Source organism: Phymastichus coffea, unplaced genomic scaffold (assembly GCF_024137745.1).
Source record: "Phymastichus coffea isolate CEN01 unplaced genomic scaffold, Cenicafe_Pcof_1.1 PCOF00131, whole genome shotgun sequence".
Lineage (NCBI taxonomy): Eukaryota > Metazoa > Arthropoda > Insecta > Hymenoptera > Eulophidae > Phymastichus > Phymastichus coffea.
In genome coordinates this window covers 21,426-37,196 of record NW_026706942.1, presented here as the reverse complement: position 1 = coordinate 37,196, position 15,771 = coordinate 21,426, and the positions used below count along the sequence as shown (strand labels likewise).

General features: G+C 31.5%; 3 protein-coding genes across 12 annotated transcripts in view; 1 reads left to right on the top strand and 2 right to left on the bottom strand.

The window, feature by feature from the left end:
* Positions 1-10,533, bottom strand: part of LOC131671646 (WD repeat and FYVE domain-containing protein 3) — a 49,123-nt gene extending 38,590 nt beyond the window's left edge. For 2 of the 3 annotated variants that reach the window (XM_058948234.1, XM_058948236.1), the window contains exons 1-12: positions 10,396-10,533; positions 8,960-9,197; positions 8,355-8,600; positions 8,109-8,267; positions 7,848-8,040; positions 7,566-7,752; positions 7,305-7,486; positions 4,445-4,796; positions 4,255-4,376; positions 3,890-4,173; positions 2,252-2,518; positions 1,503-2,167 (exon numbers count right to left, since the gene is read on the bottom strand). In XM_058948234.1, the coding sequence (XP_058804217.1) occupies positions 1,503-2,167; positions 2,252-2,518; positions 3,890-4,173; positions 4,255-4,376; positions 4,445-4,796; positions 7,305-7,486; positions 7,566-7,752; positions 7,848-8,040; positions 8,109-8,267; positions 8,355-8,600; positions 8,960-9,184 (2,882 nt within the window). In that variant the 5' untranslated portion in view covers positions 9,185-9,197; positions 10,396-10,533. The remainder of the gene's footprint in view (positions 1-1,502; positions 2,168-2,251; positions 2,519-3,889; positions 4,174-4,254; positions 4,377-4,444; positions 4,797-7,304; positions 7,487-7,565; positions 7,753-7,847; positions 8,041-8,108; positions 8,268-8,354; positions 8,601-8,959; positions 9,198-10,395) is intronic. The other variant, XM_058948235.1, reaches the window with a different exon arrangement.
* On the top strand, positions 9,175-14,063 carry LOC131671650 (L-2-hydroxyglutarate dehydrogenase, mitochondrial). 4 transcript variants are annotated; one of them, XM_058948242.1, is made up of 9 exons: positions 10,622-10,742; positions 10,813-11,142; positions 11,238-11,431; positions 12,234-12,350; positions 12,428-12,629; positions 12,705-12,917; positions 13,035-13,226; positions 13,317-13,768; positions 13,851-14,063. In XM_058948242.1, exons 4-9 carry the CDS (start codon positions 12,268-12,270, stop codon positions 14,044-14,046), a joined length of 1,338 nt encoding a protein of 445 aa, XP_058804225.1. In that variant the 5' UTR covers positions 10,622-10,742; positions 10,813-11,142; positions 11,238-11,431; positions 12,234-12,267; the 3' UTR covers positions 14,047-14,063. The 4 variants fall into 4 exon arrangements, with proteins under 4 accessions (XP_058804228.1, XP_058804225.1, XP_058804226.1 ...); XM_058948243.1 differs by having other exon boundaries at positions 12,212-12,350; XM_058948244.1 differs by lacking the exon at positions 11,238-11,431 and having other exon boundaries at positions 10,813-11,030.
* A 63-nt stretch (positions 14,064-14,126) lies between these two features.
* Positions 14,127-15,738, bottom strand: LOC131671653 (post-GPI attachment to proteins factor 2-like). Of its 5 annotated transcripts, XM_058948253.1 has the most exons (6): positions 15,628-15,738; positions 15,361-15,566; positions 14,910-15,224; positions 14,779-14,840; positions 14,489-14,704; positions 14,278-14,417 (listed from the first exon to the last, which is right to left on the bottom strand). In XM_058948253.1, the coding sequence occupies exons 2-6, from the start codon at positions 15,411-15,413 to the stop codon at positions 14,290-14,292; spliced, it is 774 nt and encodes a 257-aa protein (XP_058804236.1). In that variant the 5' UTR covers positions 15,414-15,566; positions 15,628-15,738; the 3' UTR covers positions 14,278-14,289. The 5 variants fall into 5 exon arrangements, with proteins under 5 accessions (XP_058804233.1, XP_058804236.1, XP_058804231.1 ...); XM_058948250.1 differs by having other exon boundaries at positions 14,127-14,417; positions 14,779-15,224; positions 15,287-15,566; XM_058948248.1 differs by having other exon boundaries at positions 14,779-15,224.
* Between the last annotated feature and the right edge of the window lie 33 nt (positions 15,739-15,771).

Below are 15,771 nucleotides of genomic sequence, written 5' to 3'. Positions count from 1 at the left end.
AAACTTAAAATAATTAATATGGACTCTATCTGATATCCTTGGGTTCTTGGATTTACCCTTAGGATGTAATGGTAGTCTTTAAATATTAATATTTATGTTAGGAATCTAAGAAAATACTTAAATTCTCATTGTAAGCTTCTAAAATTTGCCGACATTAAGATTATTCAATGTTGTGGTGATAATTTCGATAAAATGATGAAATATATTGAAGATAGTTTAGATTCCTTATTTTAATATATAAAATTTAGGAATTTATTAACCCGTTTCAGCCGAAAACATTACTCTCGTTACACCGATCTTTGAACATTCATAACTAATGTTACAGATGTCAAAAAAAATTGCGAGAAGCTTATTTTGAAAGTTTAAGAGATGCTCTTTCGGATGGTGCCCACGAAAATTTTCCTGGAAATTTTTTATCCGGGTAAAATGCAGTTTAAAAAACAACACGAATTTTACACAACTTTTTTGTTTAAGTCGAATTTTTAAAATGTTTTCGCGGTATTGGAATGTTGGAACCTTACGAAACAGTAGAATAAATGTTTAAATTCAAAGAATATGTGATTCCCGGATCATATTATCTAGTCCAATTGTTAAATTAGAAATTTCTATAATTTATATGGAAGCCGCAAACTTATTTGTTTACGATTAAAAAAGCGTTGATTTTTTCGAAGTTCAAAATAAGGGGTTGAAATTAAATTTTTTCATTTGCCACTAATGTAATATTAAAATTGACGTTTTGACAGAGATTGAACCATTTTATAACTCAATTCTTTAAGCCAAAAAAAAATTATAGCTACATATTTTGGCCATCTTTTAGTTAACTAATTATAATATCTCAGTAACTAATTAACATATGCAATCGCATGAGAAATAATATTTTTTCGACACTCTGTGCGCATAGTGCGTCTTTTCCGCATGCTTGGCAGAAAACGCGTTGAAAATCGCACTTTCCACACGTCATATAAAAAAATACGGCACGGCACATGTTCGGGAAAAAGTTTCTCGTCTTGTGTACCTTTTCACCCTCACTTCGCTCAGGCCTAAACCCACATGAGATAAGAATCTACTTTCCCGCACTTGTATCGTAATGTACTATTTCAGAACCATAAGAGCTTTGTCGTAATAGCCATAAAAATTTTAAATAGTACATTACGATACAAGTGCGGGAAAGTAGATTCTTATCTCGTGTGACGTTTACGCCTGAGTGAAGCGAGGGTGGAAAGCTACACGAGACGAGAAACTCTTTCTCGAACATGTGCCGTACCGTATTTTTTTATACAACGTGTGGAAAGTGCGATTTTCAACGCACGTTTTCTGCCATGCATGCGGAAAAGACGCACTTTGCGCACAGTGTCGAAAACATTATTTTTTATATATTTTATCGGATTTTTCCATCCCTCAATTTTTGCATGAAATGACCGTTTTTTTGTCTCTATTGATTGGACTAATAGACAAATCCTCTAAAGTTAGATATCTTATTACATATTGTTAATTGAACGTACCTGAGATCTTTTGGTTCTAAAGATTGAGCAGCAAGACGTTCTATGATGTATTGGAGAGATTGATGAAGAGGGTGAGTTTCATCTTGAAGTGCAAGTCGACCAACGTTTAATAATTCACCAGCCATGCCTGCGTCACACATGACCTGTTGGTTCCTTTCAGAACGCACCAAGCTTTTTATAACATCTGCTATATATATTTGCAAGGTGAGAGCTAGCTCGGGATTTGGTTCATCGGGTACCGATGGAAGTAGATGAAGCATTCCAACAACAACTCCAGGATGAACTATAATCGGTTCTGGTATAGGTGGATTCAAATTCAATGAATTTAGATTTGGGCGTTTGCCGCTTCCTGGAGAATCCAAGGATCTCTGATGTTCTATACTAGATTGTTTATGACTCGGCGATTTCATCCCTATACCGGCTAAACTTGGCTTGTCAAAAGCATCTAAGGCTACGTCGTAAAGCAATCGGAATAGTAGACACGCATATCCAAGAACTTGAGGAATTTCGGCTGGAAAGCTCGGTTCTAGTACACTGCCAGTAAACAAGGATAACCATGTGTTATGAAAATTCATATTAACAGCAGTTTCAGACGCTTCTAGTTTCGTTTGAGTCGTGAAACTGCCTAGAAGTCTCAAAGTGTCACAAAGACTGGATTGACATATCTGTATGCACACATGAGAGCTTATTAATTATTTTTTCTATATAAAAAATGTTAACTTTAAATTACATTAGTTACAGCTTCGTACCTCTTGGTGAAAAAACTTAGCATTTGCTGGCTCGAATCGCATAGCAGTACTTATCGTATGAAATACTACGTGCAATAGAGTCAACATTTGAGCTTCATCATGAACAGTTTTATGGGCTACGTCATTGCAGGGCTCTGAGCTTTGGCAAGCTGGTGGGCCCAGATGACCTTCCATAGATACCAAAACTGACATAACGTAGACAAATCCTCCAACTTTTCTGAATACCGTACGAGTACGATGAGATTCTCGAAGACATGCAAGTAGTGACTGTGAAATGATAAATCAAAATTATTTTTGTAAAATTGAGATTTTGGTTGTGTCCAATTAGAAATTTTTTAAATATTAATACTTAAAAGTATATGATTAAATGGATCTGATAACAATTTTGAATACCAAAAATTCGGTGTACTTTTAACAAGCTTATTTCTACAGTTATTAGCAAGATTATAAGTCTGAATACCAGTGACAAGTATTGAAATCGTACATACTGTTATACCCTTCAAAATATTCGATAGTAATGTTTATGAAAATGGTTGATTTTTTATTGAAAAGCTTACGTTTAGTAGAATCTGATAAAATTAATTCTACCAGGTTTTTGAAAAAAACTTATAGCTCGAGCGGCTCGAGCCATGAGATTTTCTGAGCTTTCTGAGTTTAAGTCTTTTATTAGAAATAAAAAACCTTAAAATTCCGTAACAGCAGAGAATCAGTATGAACAATTTCAAGTATTCTGAAACAATGAATGTTAAAAAACTCATTAAAAATAATGAAAGTAATGAAAGGCTTGTTTGTGTTTATAGTTATGACCTCGAAAATTTGAAGCGACTTACTAGCTCGAAAAACTAGAAATAATGGAGAGCTCAAGCTGACGTGAAGCTTGCAGCTGAGCCAAGTCGAGCATTCGTGTGCTCTTACCTTCTGTTTCATTTTTTGTCATATTAATTAACATATTTAATATAAATTACTTTTTACAAAGGTTGATTTTTCATTTTTTTTACAAAATATATTACAGTGGAAAAATGTGTACTAGTAGAACAGTTCCGCGTATTGTAAATTCATATTGCAAATTGTTATAAATTCAACGAGTCAAATTATTATTAAACGTTTATTCTAATCTTTAAATAAAGATTGCTATATAATTACAATATTTATTTCGATCTTATAAATAAAAAATTCAGATTATTGATTAGTAACAGAACATAATCAGTATAATTTCAAAGCATAATCTCTTGTTTTTACGAAATGATTTACTCGCCGAAAGTTTCATAAAATAGATGCTAAAATAATATCATTGCAGTGTATTTATTGATTTCCATTAATTTCAAAATGACCTGTATCAATTATGGTAAATTAAATTTTTATTATTGAAATTTCAACTTGAAATCATATACATGTATGAACATACATGCTTAATTGTCGCTACGTAACGGTATATCATGTGGTCATATCTCAGTCAATAAAATCACAAATACAATGCTGCAATATAGGATCCATCACTGTTTAGTGTAAGTGGAATACGTAGAATTAGGAAACCCAATTAAAATTATTAATCATCGTGGTCTTAAATCGTCAAGCGTCATTTCTGTTCCAATCATTCAGATAATTTTAAGTATTCAATAACTGTATTACTGTACTTACTTTCAAAATGTGTGTCTTTAAAACGAGCGCATTAGATGGTGCTGAATGCATAACACCAAGCAAAGTAGCCATGTCATCATCTCCACCAACACTGAGTATCAATTCTCGAACGATTCCCAGTGCTTGAAATCTACAGTCTAAATAAGGAACGAGATTATGAGCACATCGTGCTCCGCCACATTCGCGAAAGACATTTGCGTTTTGAACATTTCCCGCCAGTAAAATCATTAATGCTTCAATAATTAAACTTCCTAACTTCTCTTGTTTTGGACACATTTTGTACTCTAAAAGTAATAAATTCAATAAATCATCATCAAATTAAAGTGGTAAATATGAACAACTAGTACAATATATTGTAACTATACCTTGACCCTGATCAAATGCGGCTTGTTTATCTTTCAACAAAGTTGCATATCTATTTAAACATGTGACAAATACCTCTAATAAGCCTACTTCTCTGTATACGTCTTTAAATATTACGTTGTGTCTACAAGATATTAATTTACATAAATAATAATCCAGAGAATTCCAGATGCATTAAAATTATATACTTACCGAAGTATGCGAATGAGCGTTTCCATGCACATTATACTACATGTGACTGAATTGTTAGACTTTAATAATATAGACAACGATATGAGTTCCTTGCAAGGCACGAAGTTCAACTGAAATACTATAAATTCTAAGAGCTGAAAAAATTTTTCTTGAATTTCTAAATTTTTCAAGTGAATTTTTTCTGCAAACTGAGATAATGTATTTTGGCCTTCAAGGATAAAATAATTAGCGTTGTCACTGTGATAGACGCTAGAAATAGCATCGAGTATTGTACAACAAAGAAGTGGAGAGTTTGACTTTATGAAAACTGACTGTAGCACTTGAAAAGCTTGTATGTTACGAACACTGCCGCCTGTGAAAAACCACGGAATAAGTAGTATTTTATTCATTCGACTTTAGACTTTATTTAACATAAATTATTTCACAGCCACAGGAAAAAATTGCTTGATGTAGCAGAATCACTATGTCCAATCAACAGAGACAAAAAAAGCCTGTTTCGTACAAAAATTGAGGGATGAATTGAGCCAACGTAAATCGCTTCGGAGTAACGCAAATAGAAACTCTATATAAAGTGTAACACGAGATTTTGAGTCAGATTTTTTTTATAAGGGCTCAAAGTTGGCGAAAACAGATTATTTCAATCTACAAGCCACGGTATGTATTTTACCTGAAAAAGTTTAAGAGAAAAGTTGTAGACAATTCTAAAAGCTACAATTTGAGTAGTCGCGCGATTATTTTCATTTGTTAGTTATTGTAAAAAGTCCGAAAAACCCCCGAAAATATCCATTTCTACTATATCGAATATTTATTGTAAAAACGACTTTTTTTAATGTTTATCTCTCTTAAAGGTAAGCTCTTGTGATTCTAAAAAAAATCGTCACACGATTATATATTTTTATTAGTTACTGACTTATTCTTATTAGTTAACTAAGAGATACCCAAAGTACGAGGCTGTAACTTTTTTTGATCGAAGATATCGAGTTGCAAAAGAGCTCAATCTCTTTGTCAAAACGTTAATTTTAATAAATGATTGGGGGCGAACGAAAAAATTAATTTACAAAACCTTATTTTTGATGTAAAAAAAGTGCACCTTCTTTTCTGTATAAACAATTAGATTTACGGCTTTCCTATGCATTATAGAAAATTCTATCTTAGAAATATATATAGCTGAGTTGAAAACGAATATTAAAAAAAAAAATTTTTATTTTCGATCAATAGGAGCCGAGTGAAGGTTTTTTTTTTAAATCGCTATTGTTGTACTAATAAAAATTAATAAATCGGACTAACGGCGTTCGATTGTTAATACATTATATTTTCTTATTACGATACGAGGCTTTATATAGTTTGGCTCTTTAACAATGATAATTAGGTTTTAATTCAACCATGAGAAAAGCCGCCGGCCGCGGACCATGGTGGAGGGCCTCTCTCGCGTGCTTGAAAATACTGAAAGTCTGCGTTCAAATAGACGCGCTCCGTAAAAATCAAGCTTATCTCGCGAACTAGTGCATCAATTTCGATCATTTTTTTTTAATTTGGGGTAGCTTTACAATTTATTACGAATGGTCTATTCGTAATTACTGTATTTATTTACAGTAATTTATTATTAACTATACTCATCTGGTGAGTTTGAATTAGCATTACGGTGCAATTCTAATGGCTCGATAATGGTTTAATAAAAAGCTTAATTCGTTTTAATTCGTCTGACCATAAAACCCAGGTATACAAAATTACTCACTATGAATCCCAGGTATACAAAATAATGGTCGGCATGGATCAAGATCAGGCTCACAACTATAAGAGTACAACTACACTTATATCAGTGTATGTATCAACTGTAATTAATGATTACTTGCTATACGTAAATATGAGTAAATATAAACAGCATAAACAATGTATTTTCAATTACTCGGATTACCTGGGATTCGTAGTGAGATAGAATTTTCTATAATGCATAGGAAAGCCGCAAATCTAATTGTTTATACAGAAAAGAAGGTGCACTTTTTTTACGTCAAAAATAAGGTTTTGTAAATTAATTTTTTCGTTCGCCCCTAATCATTTATTAAAATTAACGTTTTGACAAAGAGATTGAGCTCTTTTGCAACTCGATATCTTCGATCAAAAAAAGTTACAGCCTCGTACTTTGGGTATCTCTTAGTTAACTAATAAAAATATATAATCATGTGACGATTTTTTTTAGAATCACAAGAGCTTTCCTTTAAGAGAGATAAACATGTAAAAAAAGTCGTTTTTACAATAAATATTCGATATAGTAGAAATGGATATTTTCGGGGGTTTTCCGGACTTTTTACAATAACTAACAAATGAAATAATCGCGCGGTGACTCCAATTGTAGCTTTTGGAATTATCTACAACTTTTATCTTAAACTTTTTCAGGTAAAATACATACCATGGCTTGCAGATTGAAATAACCTGTTTTCGCCAACTTTGAGTCCTTATTAAAAAAATCTGACTCAAAATCTCGAGTTGCATTTTATATAGAGTTTCTATTTGCGTTACTCCGAAGCGATTTACGTTGGCTGAATCCATCCCTTAATTTTTGCACGAAAATTTGTCTGTTGATTGGACATTTTAACTCGCTTCTTAAAATATAATCAAATATGGGGCCTTTGCCCTACGTTAATAGGATTGATGAAATAATTATTGAAAATTTTCCGTTTTTTTGAATTTGGTATGAGTACCGTCTTTTTTAAATTAAAATATGTTTTTGTGATAAAAATTAAGTGAAAAAATTCTGATTTAACATTTAGTTAGCGAGTTAAAAAATACACTGGGATCGAGTATTGGGATTATTGTATTAGATCATATGTTTTGTATGTCTCTTCATTAATAAAAATTTTACCTCTGTTACTTGGCTGAGGCAGAGTGAAATTAAGCATTTGAAATAAAGACCCCATACTAGCTGTACTTGGTTTTAATTCTGTATGTCCACACATAGTCAAAGATGCCAACATTAATACTAAGTTTCTTATAGCATCTTGAGCTTCAGCTTTATCGTCTTGCTCCAAGCGTGATGGAGCATGCCTAAAATGAATCAGTATATACAGGTATATATTCAATTTTCTTTTAATAACAATCCATATTTTTCGCTTGTTATACGCACTTTAAGAGAAATTCTGATAGAAATATATAACCCTGACAAGCCCGGAAATCATCTAGTAGAGTTTGAGATACCTCGCTAGAATCTTTTAGAAAACAAAATACAGTGACAAACATTTCTACTACTTCTAACGGCGCTAATTCAGGTACACGTTGCATGTTATCGATACAAAGTGCTATGCACCCCTTGTCTGAAAATAAAATTTATATTATTGTTGATACAAATATTTGTGTACTTTAATTATTAATTTAATTAAACATTTGAAAAGCGTTTGAAACAACGCACTGTGAATATAAGCTACAACGCTTTGTGTTAATCCATGTCGCGATAAGGTCATTAATATTTCTGCAGCACTTTTACGCCACATTACATTGTATAATGGACACCAATTTGTAATTGCTGAGAAAAGTAAAGTGAGGTCATCTTTTCTTGCTAGTTCTTCTGCTGGATATGGGTGACTGCATAGTCTTACAAGTAACTGAAAAAATATGTTCTCACAATACTTTCACTTTTAAACCTGTACCATTAAGTATTTTTTTTCTATACCTGAACAAATATTTTTTGTAACAGTATTCGCCTTTCTCTTGGTGTAAACTCACTATTTACAGTGGTTACATCAGCTTCTTCTGCACTCATTTCCGGCAGATCAAAAAATAAATATAGACACTTGACTAAAGTTGAAGGCACCGAAGCCATAGTCATTTCCTATCACAAAAAAGATTCAATATTGTTAATAAATCAATTTTCGTAAAACTTTTAATGTGATAAAATTCAATTTTCTGAAGATCTTACTTGAATTAATGATGTGTCGCCTGCTGCTAATAGATTTAAGGCTGATAGTAACATCCATCCATTACTTGACTCTTCATTATTTTCAATTTCAAGAAATTTTACAATTGCACAGCTTGCTGTTTCTGTACTCTGATTACTGGCTCTTTTGCGAATTTCAGCTACCATTAAATTAGATACTTCTTTTGTAAAAGCCAGAATATCCCAAAACTTTTCGTTCATGTCTCCCGATGGGCTGTTACTAAATACCTATGGTTTGATATATATATGTATATATATATATGTATATGTGTATGTGTGTGTGTGTGCATGTGTCAGACAAAAATAAAATAGCTATGCTGTATAATATTCACAGGTTACAATATATTTTTTCAAATTAAAAATATCAACCATTAAAAATAACAATTATAACTCGTACTGTTTTTATTAATGTACTATATATCATGTTGTGTATAAAAAATACAGATCATGTTCATTTCATATGAGAAATAAACAAATTATATTAATACATATTAATACATATGAACATTAGACATCAATTAATATTCAAATTTTTATCAATTATTATGGTGCTTAGAAAACACAAATTTAAAGTTCAGAATACTCACTTTGTCAAATAATGGTAGCATATTATACAGTTTGTCATCTCGTTCAGTATCAGATAATGTATGAGGTGGATGTGTATATTCAGAAAATAGTTTTTTTAAGTGCATCAGTCCAAGAGCTGTATGCTGTGAATTTTCAGCTCCTGTTAAGTTGTCTATATTTCCAGTGCTAGTAGAGCTCATACTGCTGATGCTACCAGCTCCTCTCAATTTACGCATTATATTCATCTTTGAAATTCTACTGAAAAAAAATAAAAAAAAACAAGTAAGTAGGATGAAATCTAAGTAGTTTTATATTTTTAAATTTATATTATGTATACACTCAAACTTAATAAATGTATTGAATTTTTTCATCTACCCATTTGCCAGGCTCTCATTCCTATTGGAATATCAATCTAAATATAGAGTTTTATCTCACTTGTATTGTATAGAAGTTTGTATGCATATAGATATACCTAGCGATAGAAATATCATTGATTGTCTGTTCTTCTGGTCTGGAGTATCAATTTTATTTTTCAACTCCAGTGATGTTATTATCAGTATTATTTTGTGAGAATTTTGAGGATATTACTATTAATTTAAAGCTAATTAATATTAATTTAAAGATATTACTATTGACTCAATGAATTCAATAGAACAGAAAATTAATAAGAGAAAATTGATCAATTGATGATTGTTCTTCATGAATCTTATTTACAGTAGAAAAAAATACTGCCTGTAAAACTTATTTTTCGTTCACAAAAAATGAAAATCGAGACTCAAAATCATAACCGGGAAACATGCATAGACGTACAACAGAAAAAATTGTAAATCACAAATAATTTCCGTTGAATAAGAAAAAATAATTTTTATCGCTATAGAACTCCACAGCTTATTGTAGTAATAAAAGACAATATTTGACGTTCGATTTGGAATGAATGCGAGGTCATAGCACGTGTAAAAATTAATAGTTTGATATAACTATTTATAAAAGTATTCAATTACGTTACGCACTTGGAATTGCGATTGATAAGAGATACGCAGATAATGACGGCAAGTAGTACGTGAGAAGGCTTGCAAGACAGCAACTATAAGAAATGTTTGCGGATATAGTAGTGTACATAAAAGAATTGTTCAAACAGTTGAACTCGTTTAAGACTCAGTGGGATTCTGCAAAAACGCGACATCCTTATGTGAAATATATCTTAAACAGAGCGGAGGAACTGGAGCAGAAGCTTTGTAAGCAGACAGCAACTGGGTGAGGAGAGTATAATATAATTACGACAGTGCTCAGTAGCTCCGTTATTTAGTTTGGATGGTTGAAGACATCTGTAAAACTGTTGCTAGAGAAGAAAGCGAGTACAAATCAGGCATATAAATTTTGGTGAGCAGACACATCAATCAGTTGGCTGGTGACGTCGTTGTTGCAAGTGGTTCAGCTATACTTGCAATGGATTTACCTGGGATTTGTCGTTGGGCTCAGGAAAGTCTACATTGTAAATTATCCAGTGGTTGACACCAACGTTTTGTGATCTTGGGCAGTCTTACAAAGTTCGCCGATAGCAGCCATACTTTTTTCTGGCAAAAGACACTGTAGCTCTCGGTTGACAAGGAAATTCGATGGATAGGGCGAGCGCGCGCACCCATACGAAGCAGACTAAGCTGAGCGGTAGAACGAGAAAGATAGATTGAGAGAGAGAGAGAGAGAGAGAGAGAGAGAGAGAGTGTGTGTGAAAGAGAGTGCGCGTGTGTATATGTCTGTAATGCTTACGGCGCAGGCTCGGCTGCTTTGACAGCTCGCAATGCAGTATGTATATATATATATATATATATATATATATATATATATATATATATATATATATATATATATATAGAGGTTGCTGTGGTTGAGCAATGTATCTTCTGCTTCGCTATATCCACTCTGCATGCTCAAATTGTGCAACCTAGACGAAGCGCCAGACACACGTACAGCACAACCCAGCACCCCGAGCAGTTTAGCAGTACAATTATTTACAGAGGAGTAGAATATAGGAAGTTAGGATTTTAGGAAGTGGTATATGCATAACTTAGCACAAATACGTTGGTCGATAAGGTAGTTTATAATCCAGCTCCAGTTCCCACACGCCAATTCTAGACATGAATTCTGCAAGCGCGCCTTTCAATTTCCTCACATTTCAGATGCCTATCTGATCTATTTTTATTTTGTACGTATCATTTGCTTTGTTTATAAAAATAATTTATAAATATTGTTAAAAAGAAATGTTTTTTCTCCTATTCTACTTAATATATATCCTTACAGGTTTTCTCATTCTCAGAAGCTCATATGATTACTCGCTTATAGTCGTATTTCGTATTTGAATTAGTTCCTATAGCGACTTATTCTTGTATATATCTTATCAATAGTTCACGTGATTTATACAAGATATCAGGGCAATTTGTATGTAGGTCCCCGCTATTACAACTTTCTCATATTATCTTTATAGATTACACATGGTATGTCATCAGTCTTTATACTATTTACTACTATTTTTATAAACGTGTAATTTCATTAATCAGTTTTTAAATTAAATTTGGCAAAAAGGTAGTAATAGTAGAAAATAAAATAAACAATGAAAAATTAGTTCATAAATAAGAATTTCATTCAATTTACTACTAATTAAAAATTTGTAAAAATTTATAAATTTAACTTATACCTTAATTCTTATCAAATGGGTTAGCTTATATGATATTAATTTCGATATAAATCAAGTTCGATTGCTTTTGAATAGATGATTGTGTGAAAAAAAAGTATAGTTCTTTTTAAAATTTGATGAATTGGTGAAAATTGAAATTATGTATAGATCTAAATTACAAATTATGTAACTTAATGTGAAAAGCTTTTTAAAATGAATGATAGCGATTTATTGATTTGAATAATTATTTGCGCTTACGAATTTTCATTTTTCACTGTATTTATCATGTGAACATGCTATTATTTTCAATTTAAATTTGTAAATAGAAAAATAAAAATATACATTTGACTATGAATCGTCAGCATAAATAAAAAAACAAAACTCGCATAATGTCACAAATGCGTCAAAAACATGCGTGCATCGTCGATCAAAAAATGACAGCTGGTTTACAAATTACAAAACTAAAATTTTTTATTTTCTTGTTGATCAAACTATCTCTAGCTATGTGTACATAAAATAGATGTTTTTAGTTGTTTTGCAATTTATGTAGTTACCTCGTCGATGTGAATTACATGGAAACGTCAATTTTATTGTTTTTTAGAATTGTTGTAATAATTTTGTAGTTGAGAGGCTAAGATCGAAATTGATGAGATTGTTATGACGACTTCCACGATGCAACCGTTAATGAAACGAACTCCATTCATATTCAGAAATTTCATTAAAACTGAATATAATTACAGGTAAATTTATCCACCAGATATATATTTGAATTTTGTATTTATTTATTAAATATATGTACTCTTTTCAATTCTGTCAGTACAAGTTCGTGCGGAGTATATGATCTAGTTGTGGTCGGAGGTGGTATAGTGGGATGTGCTACTGCTCGAGAAATAAAAACCAGACATTCTCAGTTACGGGTAGCTCTTGTGGAAAAAGAAAGTATTTTGGCAAAACATCAAACTGGTCATAATAGTGGAGTAATTCATGCTGGAATCTACTATAAACCTGGGAGTATGAAAGTAAAGTTTGCAAAATATCTATAAATAATCACTTATTTTCAAATTTTATCAATTATAATTTTTCACATTATTTAGGCAAAATTATGCGTTGAAGGTTTAAAATTATCATATGATTATCTATGTAAGAATGACATTCCTCACAAAAAAATTGGGAAACTTATAGTAGCATTGAACCAACCACAAGTTTCTCAATTGAATCTATTGTACAAAAGAGGATTGGAAAACAAATGCCCTGATATTGAACTTGTCGATAAAACTTGCCTATCCAATTATGAAGCCAAATTAAAGGTGATCATAGGATTAAAAGAAAAATATGATTACCATTAACTTACATAGAATATGAGTGTTAAATGAGAAGTTATGTATATTACAAATTATATATACTATGATTATTACTCTTATTAGGGTGAAAAAGCTATTTGGTCACCATGGACAGGAATAGTTGATTGGGCATTGGTTTGTGAACATTTTGCCAAAGACTTTAAAAAAATGGGAGGAGATATTTTTTTTAACTTTGAAGTTTCTGGATTTGCAGAAAATGTAGAATCTAAAGGCAAAAGTGAATTGACACCTATATGCTTATATTCAAACAATAAGGTATGATTATACAATTTTTACAATATTATTTAAAAAGCAATTTATAAAAACATTAATATTGAATAGTTGATAACTAAAATTTTCTTTTAGTATCTCAATGCTAAGTATGTTTTAACATGTGCTGGTTTACATTCAGACCGTTTAGCTGTTATGACTGGCTGTGGTTTGAGTCCACGTATTGTGCCTTTTCGTGGTGAATATCTTCTAATGAAAGATGAAAAGAAAAATATAGTATCTACAAATATATATCCAGTGCCCGACCCTAGATTTCCATTTTTGGGAGTACATTTTACACCAAGAGTAAACGGAGATATTTGGCTTGGTCCCAATGCAGTTTTGGCCTTTGCAAGAGAAGGATATAGTTGGACAGATATTAATGTCAGAGACTGCATTGAAATGATGAAGTTTCCAGGACTTTATAAACTTTGTTTTAGATATATAATTCCAGGTTGCAATGAAGCGATTAAATCTATTTTCCATCAATTATCTGTGAAAGAATTGACTAAATTTATCCCTGGAATAAAACCAGGTGATGTAAAAAGGTAATCTAAACTATTTAGTAAATTAAACGATAATTTGTGATAAATTCATATATAATGCATTATTAATTTAACCAATTTTTAGAGGTCCTGCTGGTGTTCGAGCCCAAGCACTTGATAATGATGGCAATCTGGTTGATGATTTTGTTTTTGACAATGGTATAGGTACATTAGGTCAGAGGGTACTACATTGCAGAAATGCTCCTTCTCCAGGAGCAACGAGTAGCATGGCTATTGCTAAATTTATTTCTGATAAATTGGATAAAGATTTCAAGTTTTAATATTACTTTTTACAAAGCAAAATTATAGGATGCATTTAAAAAATTGAGTTTTATTGAATAAATGCTTTTTTCTAGAAAAAAGAAGACTTTATTATAGCTTTGTGAAATCTGTATAAATTTTTGTAAGTGCTAACATCATAAAATTTTTATTTTGTAAGGTTTTTTACCAAATTTTAATGAATATATTTTTAGAATAAATAGATATGTACATTTTATAAATCTTGTTCCAAAGAAACCACATAATCAAATAATACGTAATCCATTTGTAGATATCAATAAACTTCTGCCAGCAAAATCATAAGCTGCTGTCACATGAAATGCCATGTTCGTAATGACTACAACATACTCAGCTAATGCGAACATTGAGTAAACTGTAAATAATAAAATAATTTACTTGATTGAACCATGTATATGAATATTAATTTTGAAAAATACTTCTCACCAAATGGTTCACAATATTTGTTGTGCCTGTAAAAGAAATAGCAAGCCAACATTGTAGCAGTGACATTTAGTACCATTGAATTGAACTTCCATTTGAGTGATATACTATTGTTTGTATCTTTAGCAACATTGCAACAATTCATGGCTATAATATAAGATAGAACCATGTGCATTAAAGACATTAGAAGGAACGTAATAAATGATATTTTATGAAAAACTGAAAGGAAATTTAAATATTGATTACAAATTGTTTTGATTGTATTAAATTATGTTTAGAACAATAATTTTTACCATAATTTTCATTGGAAGACCAAAAACTCAATGTTACTAAAGCTGTATTTTCTAAGAAGTAACTAAAAAGAGCAAAATTAGTTATTCCTCTTGCCCACTTATAGGCAGTGTCTTTGTAATATTCATAATACATAAATAATACTAAGAGTCTAATGATAGCTTGTACAGCAATGGTAAATTCCCAAATATGTTTTTGAGGCCTATAATGACCAATTGCAGCTGATACTGATGGTAAAAAGTTGTACACGTTGCAGTGTGTTTCTGTAGCTTGTTCAAAATTATACAGAATAGACCAAATTATGCAAAATGCAAAGCCACAAAATGGCAATGATACAGTAAACCATGCTATCCTAGAGAATGAAATTACTAGGCGCAACCTGCTGCCTTCTCCATCTACTAGAGGGATGTAATCAGACCCTAGTCTCTTCATATTTTTTTCAACTTTCCTAATGAATCAAGAAGAATGAAGAAGAGATAATTATAAATTTAAGAATGTTATTGAAATTACCTTTTCATACTTCATTTATTTCAAATAGAAACTTCTATGATGAAATGTTGAAAACAAAACTAACTCAAACTTACATTACAATCAAAACATTTAAAAAACTTGTTCTGATTGAACCAGAATAGAACATGCTCTCGTCGCATATCTAGGAAGCGACGTTTAAACTGATTACGTGTAGATGATATGTATCCAAACATGGCATATATTCAGCTGACTTAGCAAACCGGCCATTACGTCGGCAAGTACTGCATATACTGATTAAAAGTTTGTCTTCGTTGCATATCTTCTCAAGTAATATTTTTAATATGATTATATTAAGTGGTAGATTTTATAAAAATACTTACTGAGTTATTGGTCGTCTGTGTTTGAGTAAGTGGCCATTTGGATTGTGTATATGTGTGCATGATGATAGGATTGAACGTGCAGGATTGAGGATGTAGGTTAGTTGTATTTTGGATAGTTGCAGCATATACGTAGTAGTATAATAG

What these genes read in the sequence shown, in the direction of transcription:
- LOC131671650 (XM_058948245.1), top strand. Translation starts at nt 12,268, where the DNA reads ATGACGACTTCCACGATGCAACCGTTAATGAAACGAACTCCATTCATA. An exon ending in ATAAACCTGGGAGTATGAAA is followed by an intron (nt 12,630 to 12,704) that starts GTAAAGTTTGCA and finishes CACATTATTTAG; the next exon opens with GCAAAATTATGCGTTGAAGG. An exon ending in AAACCAGGTGATGTAAAAAG is followed by an intron (nt 13,769 to 13,850) that starts GTAATCTAAACT and finishes ACCAATTTTTAG; the next exon opens with AGGTCCTGCTGGTGTTCGAG.
- LOC131671653 (XM_058948248.1), bottom strand. Translation starts at nt 15,413, where the DNA reads ATGTTCTATTCTGGTTCAATCAGAACAAGTTTTTTAAATGTTTTGATT. An exon ending in TTAAATGTTTTGATTGTAAT is followed by an intron (nt 15,225 to 15,360) that starts GTAAGTTTGAGT and finishes TTGATTCATTAG; the next exon opens with GAAAGTTGAAAAAAATATGA. An exon ending in CAAATATTGTGAACCATTTG is followed by an intron (nt 14,418 to 14,488) that starts GTGAGAAGTATT and finishes TATTATTTACAG; the next exon opens with TTTACTCAATGTTCGCATTA.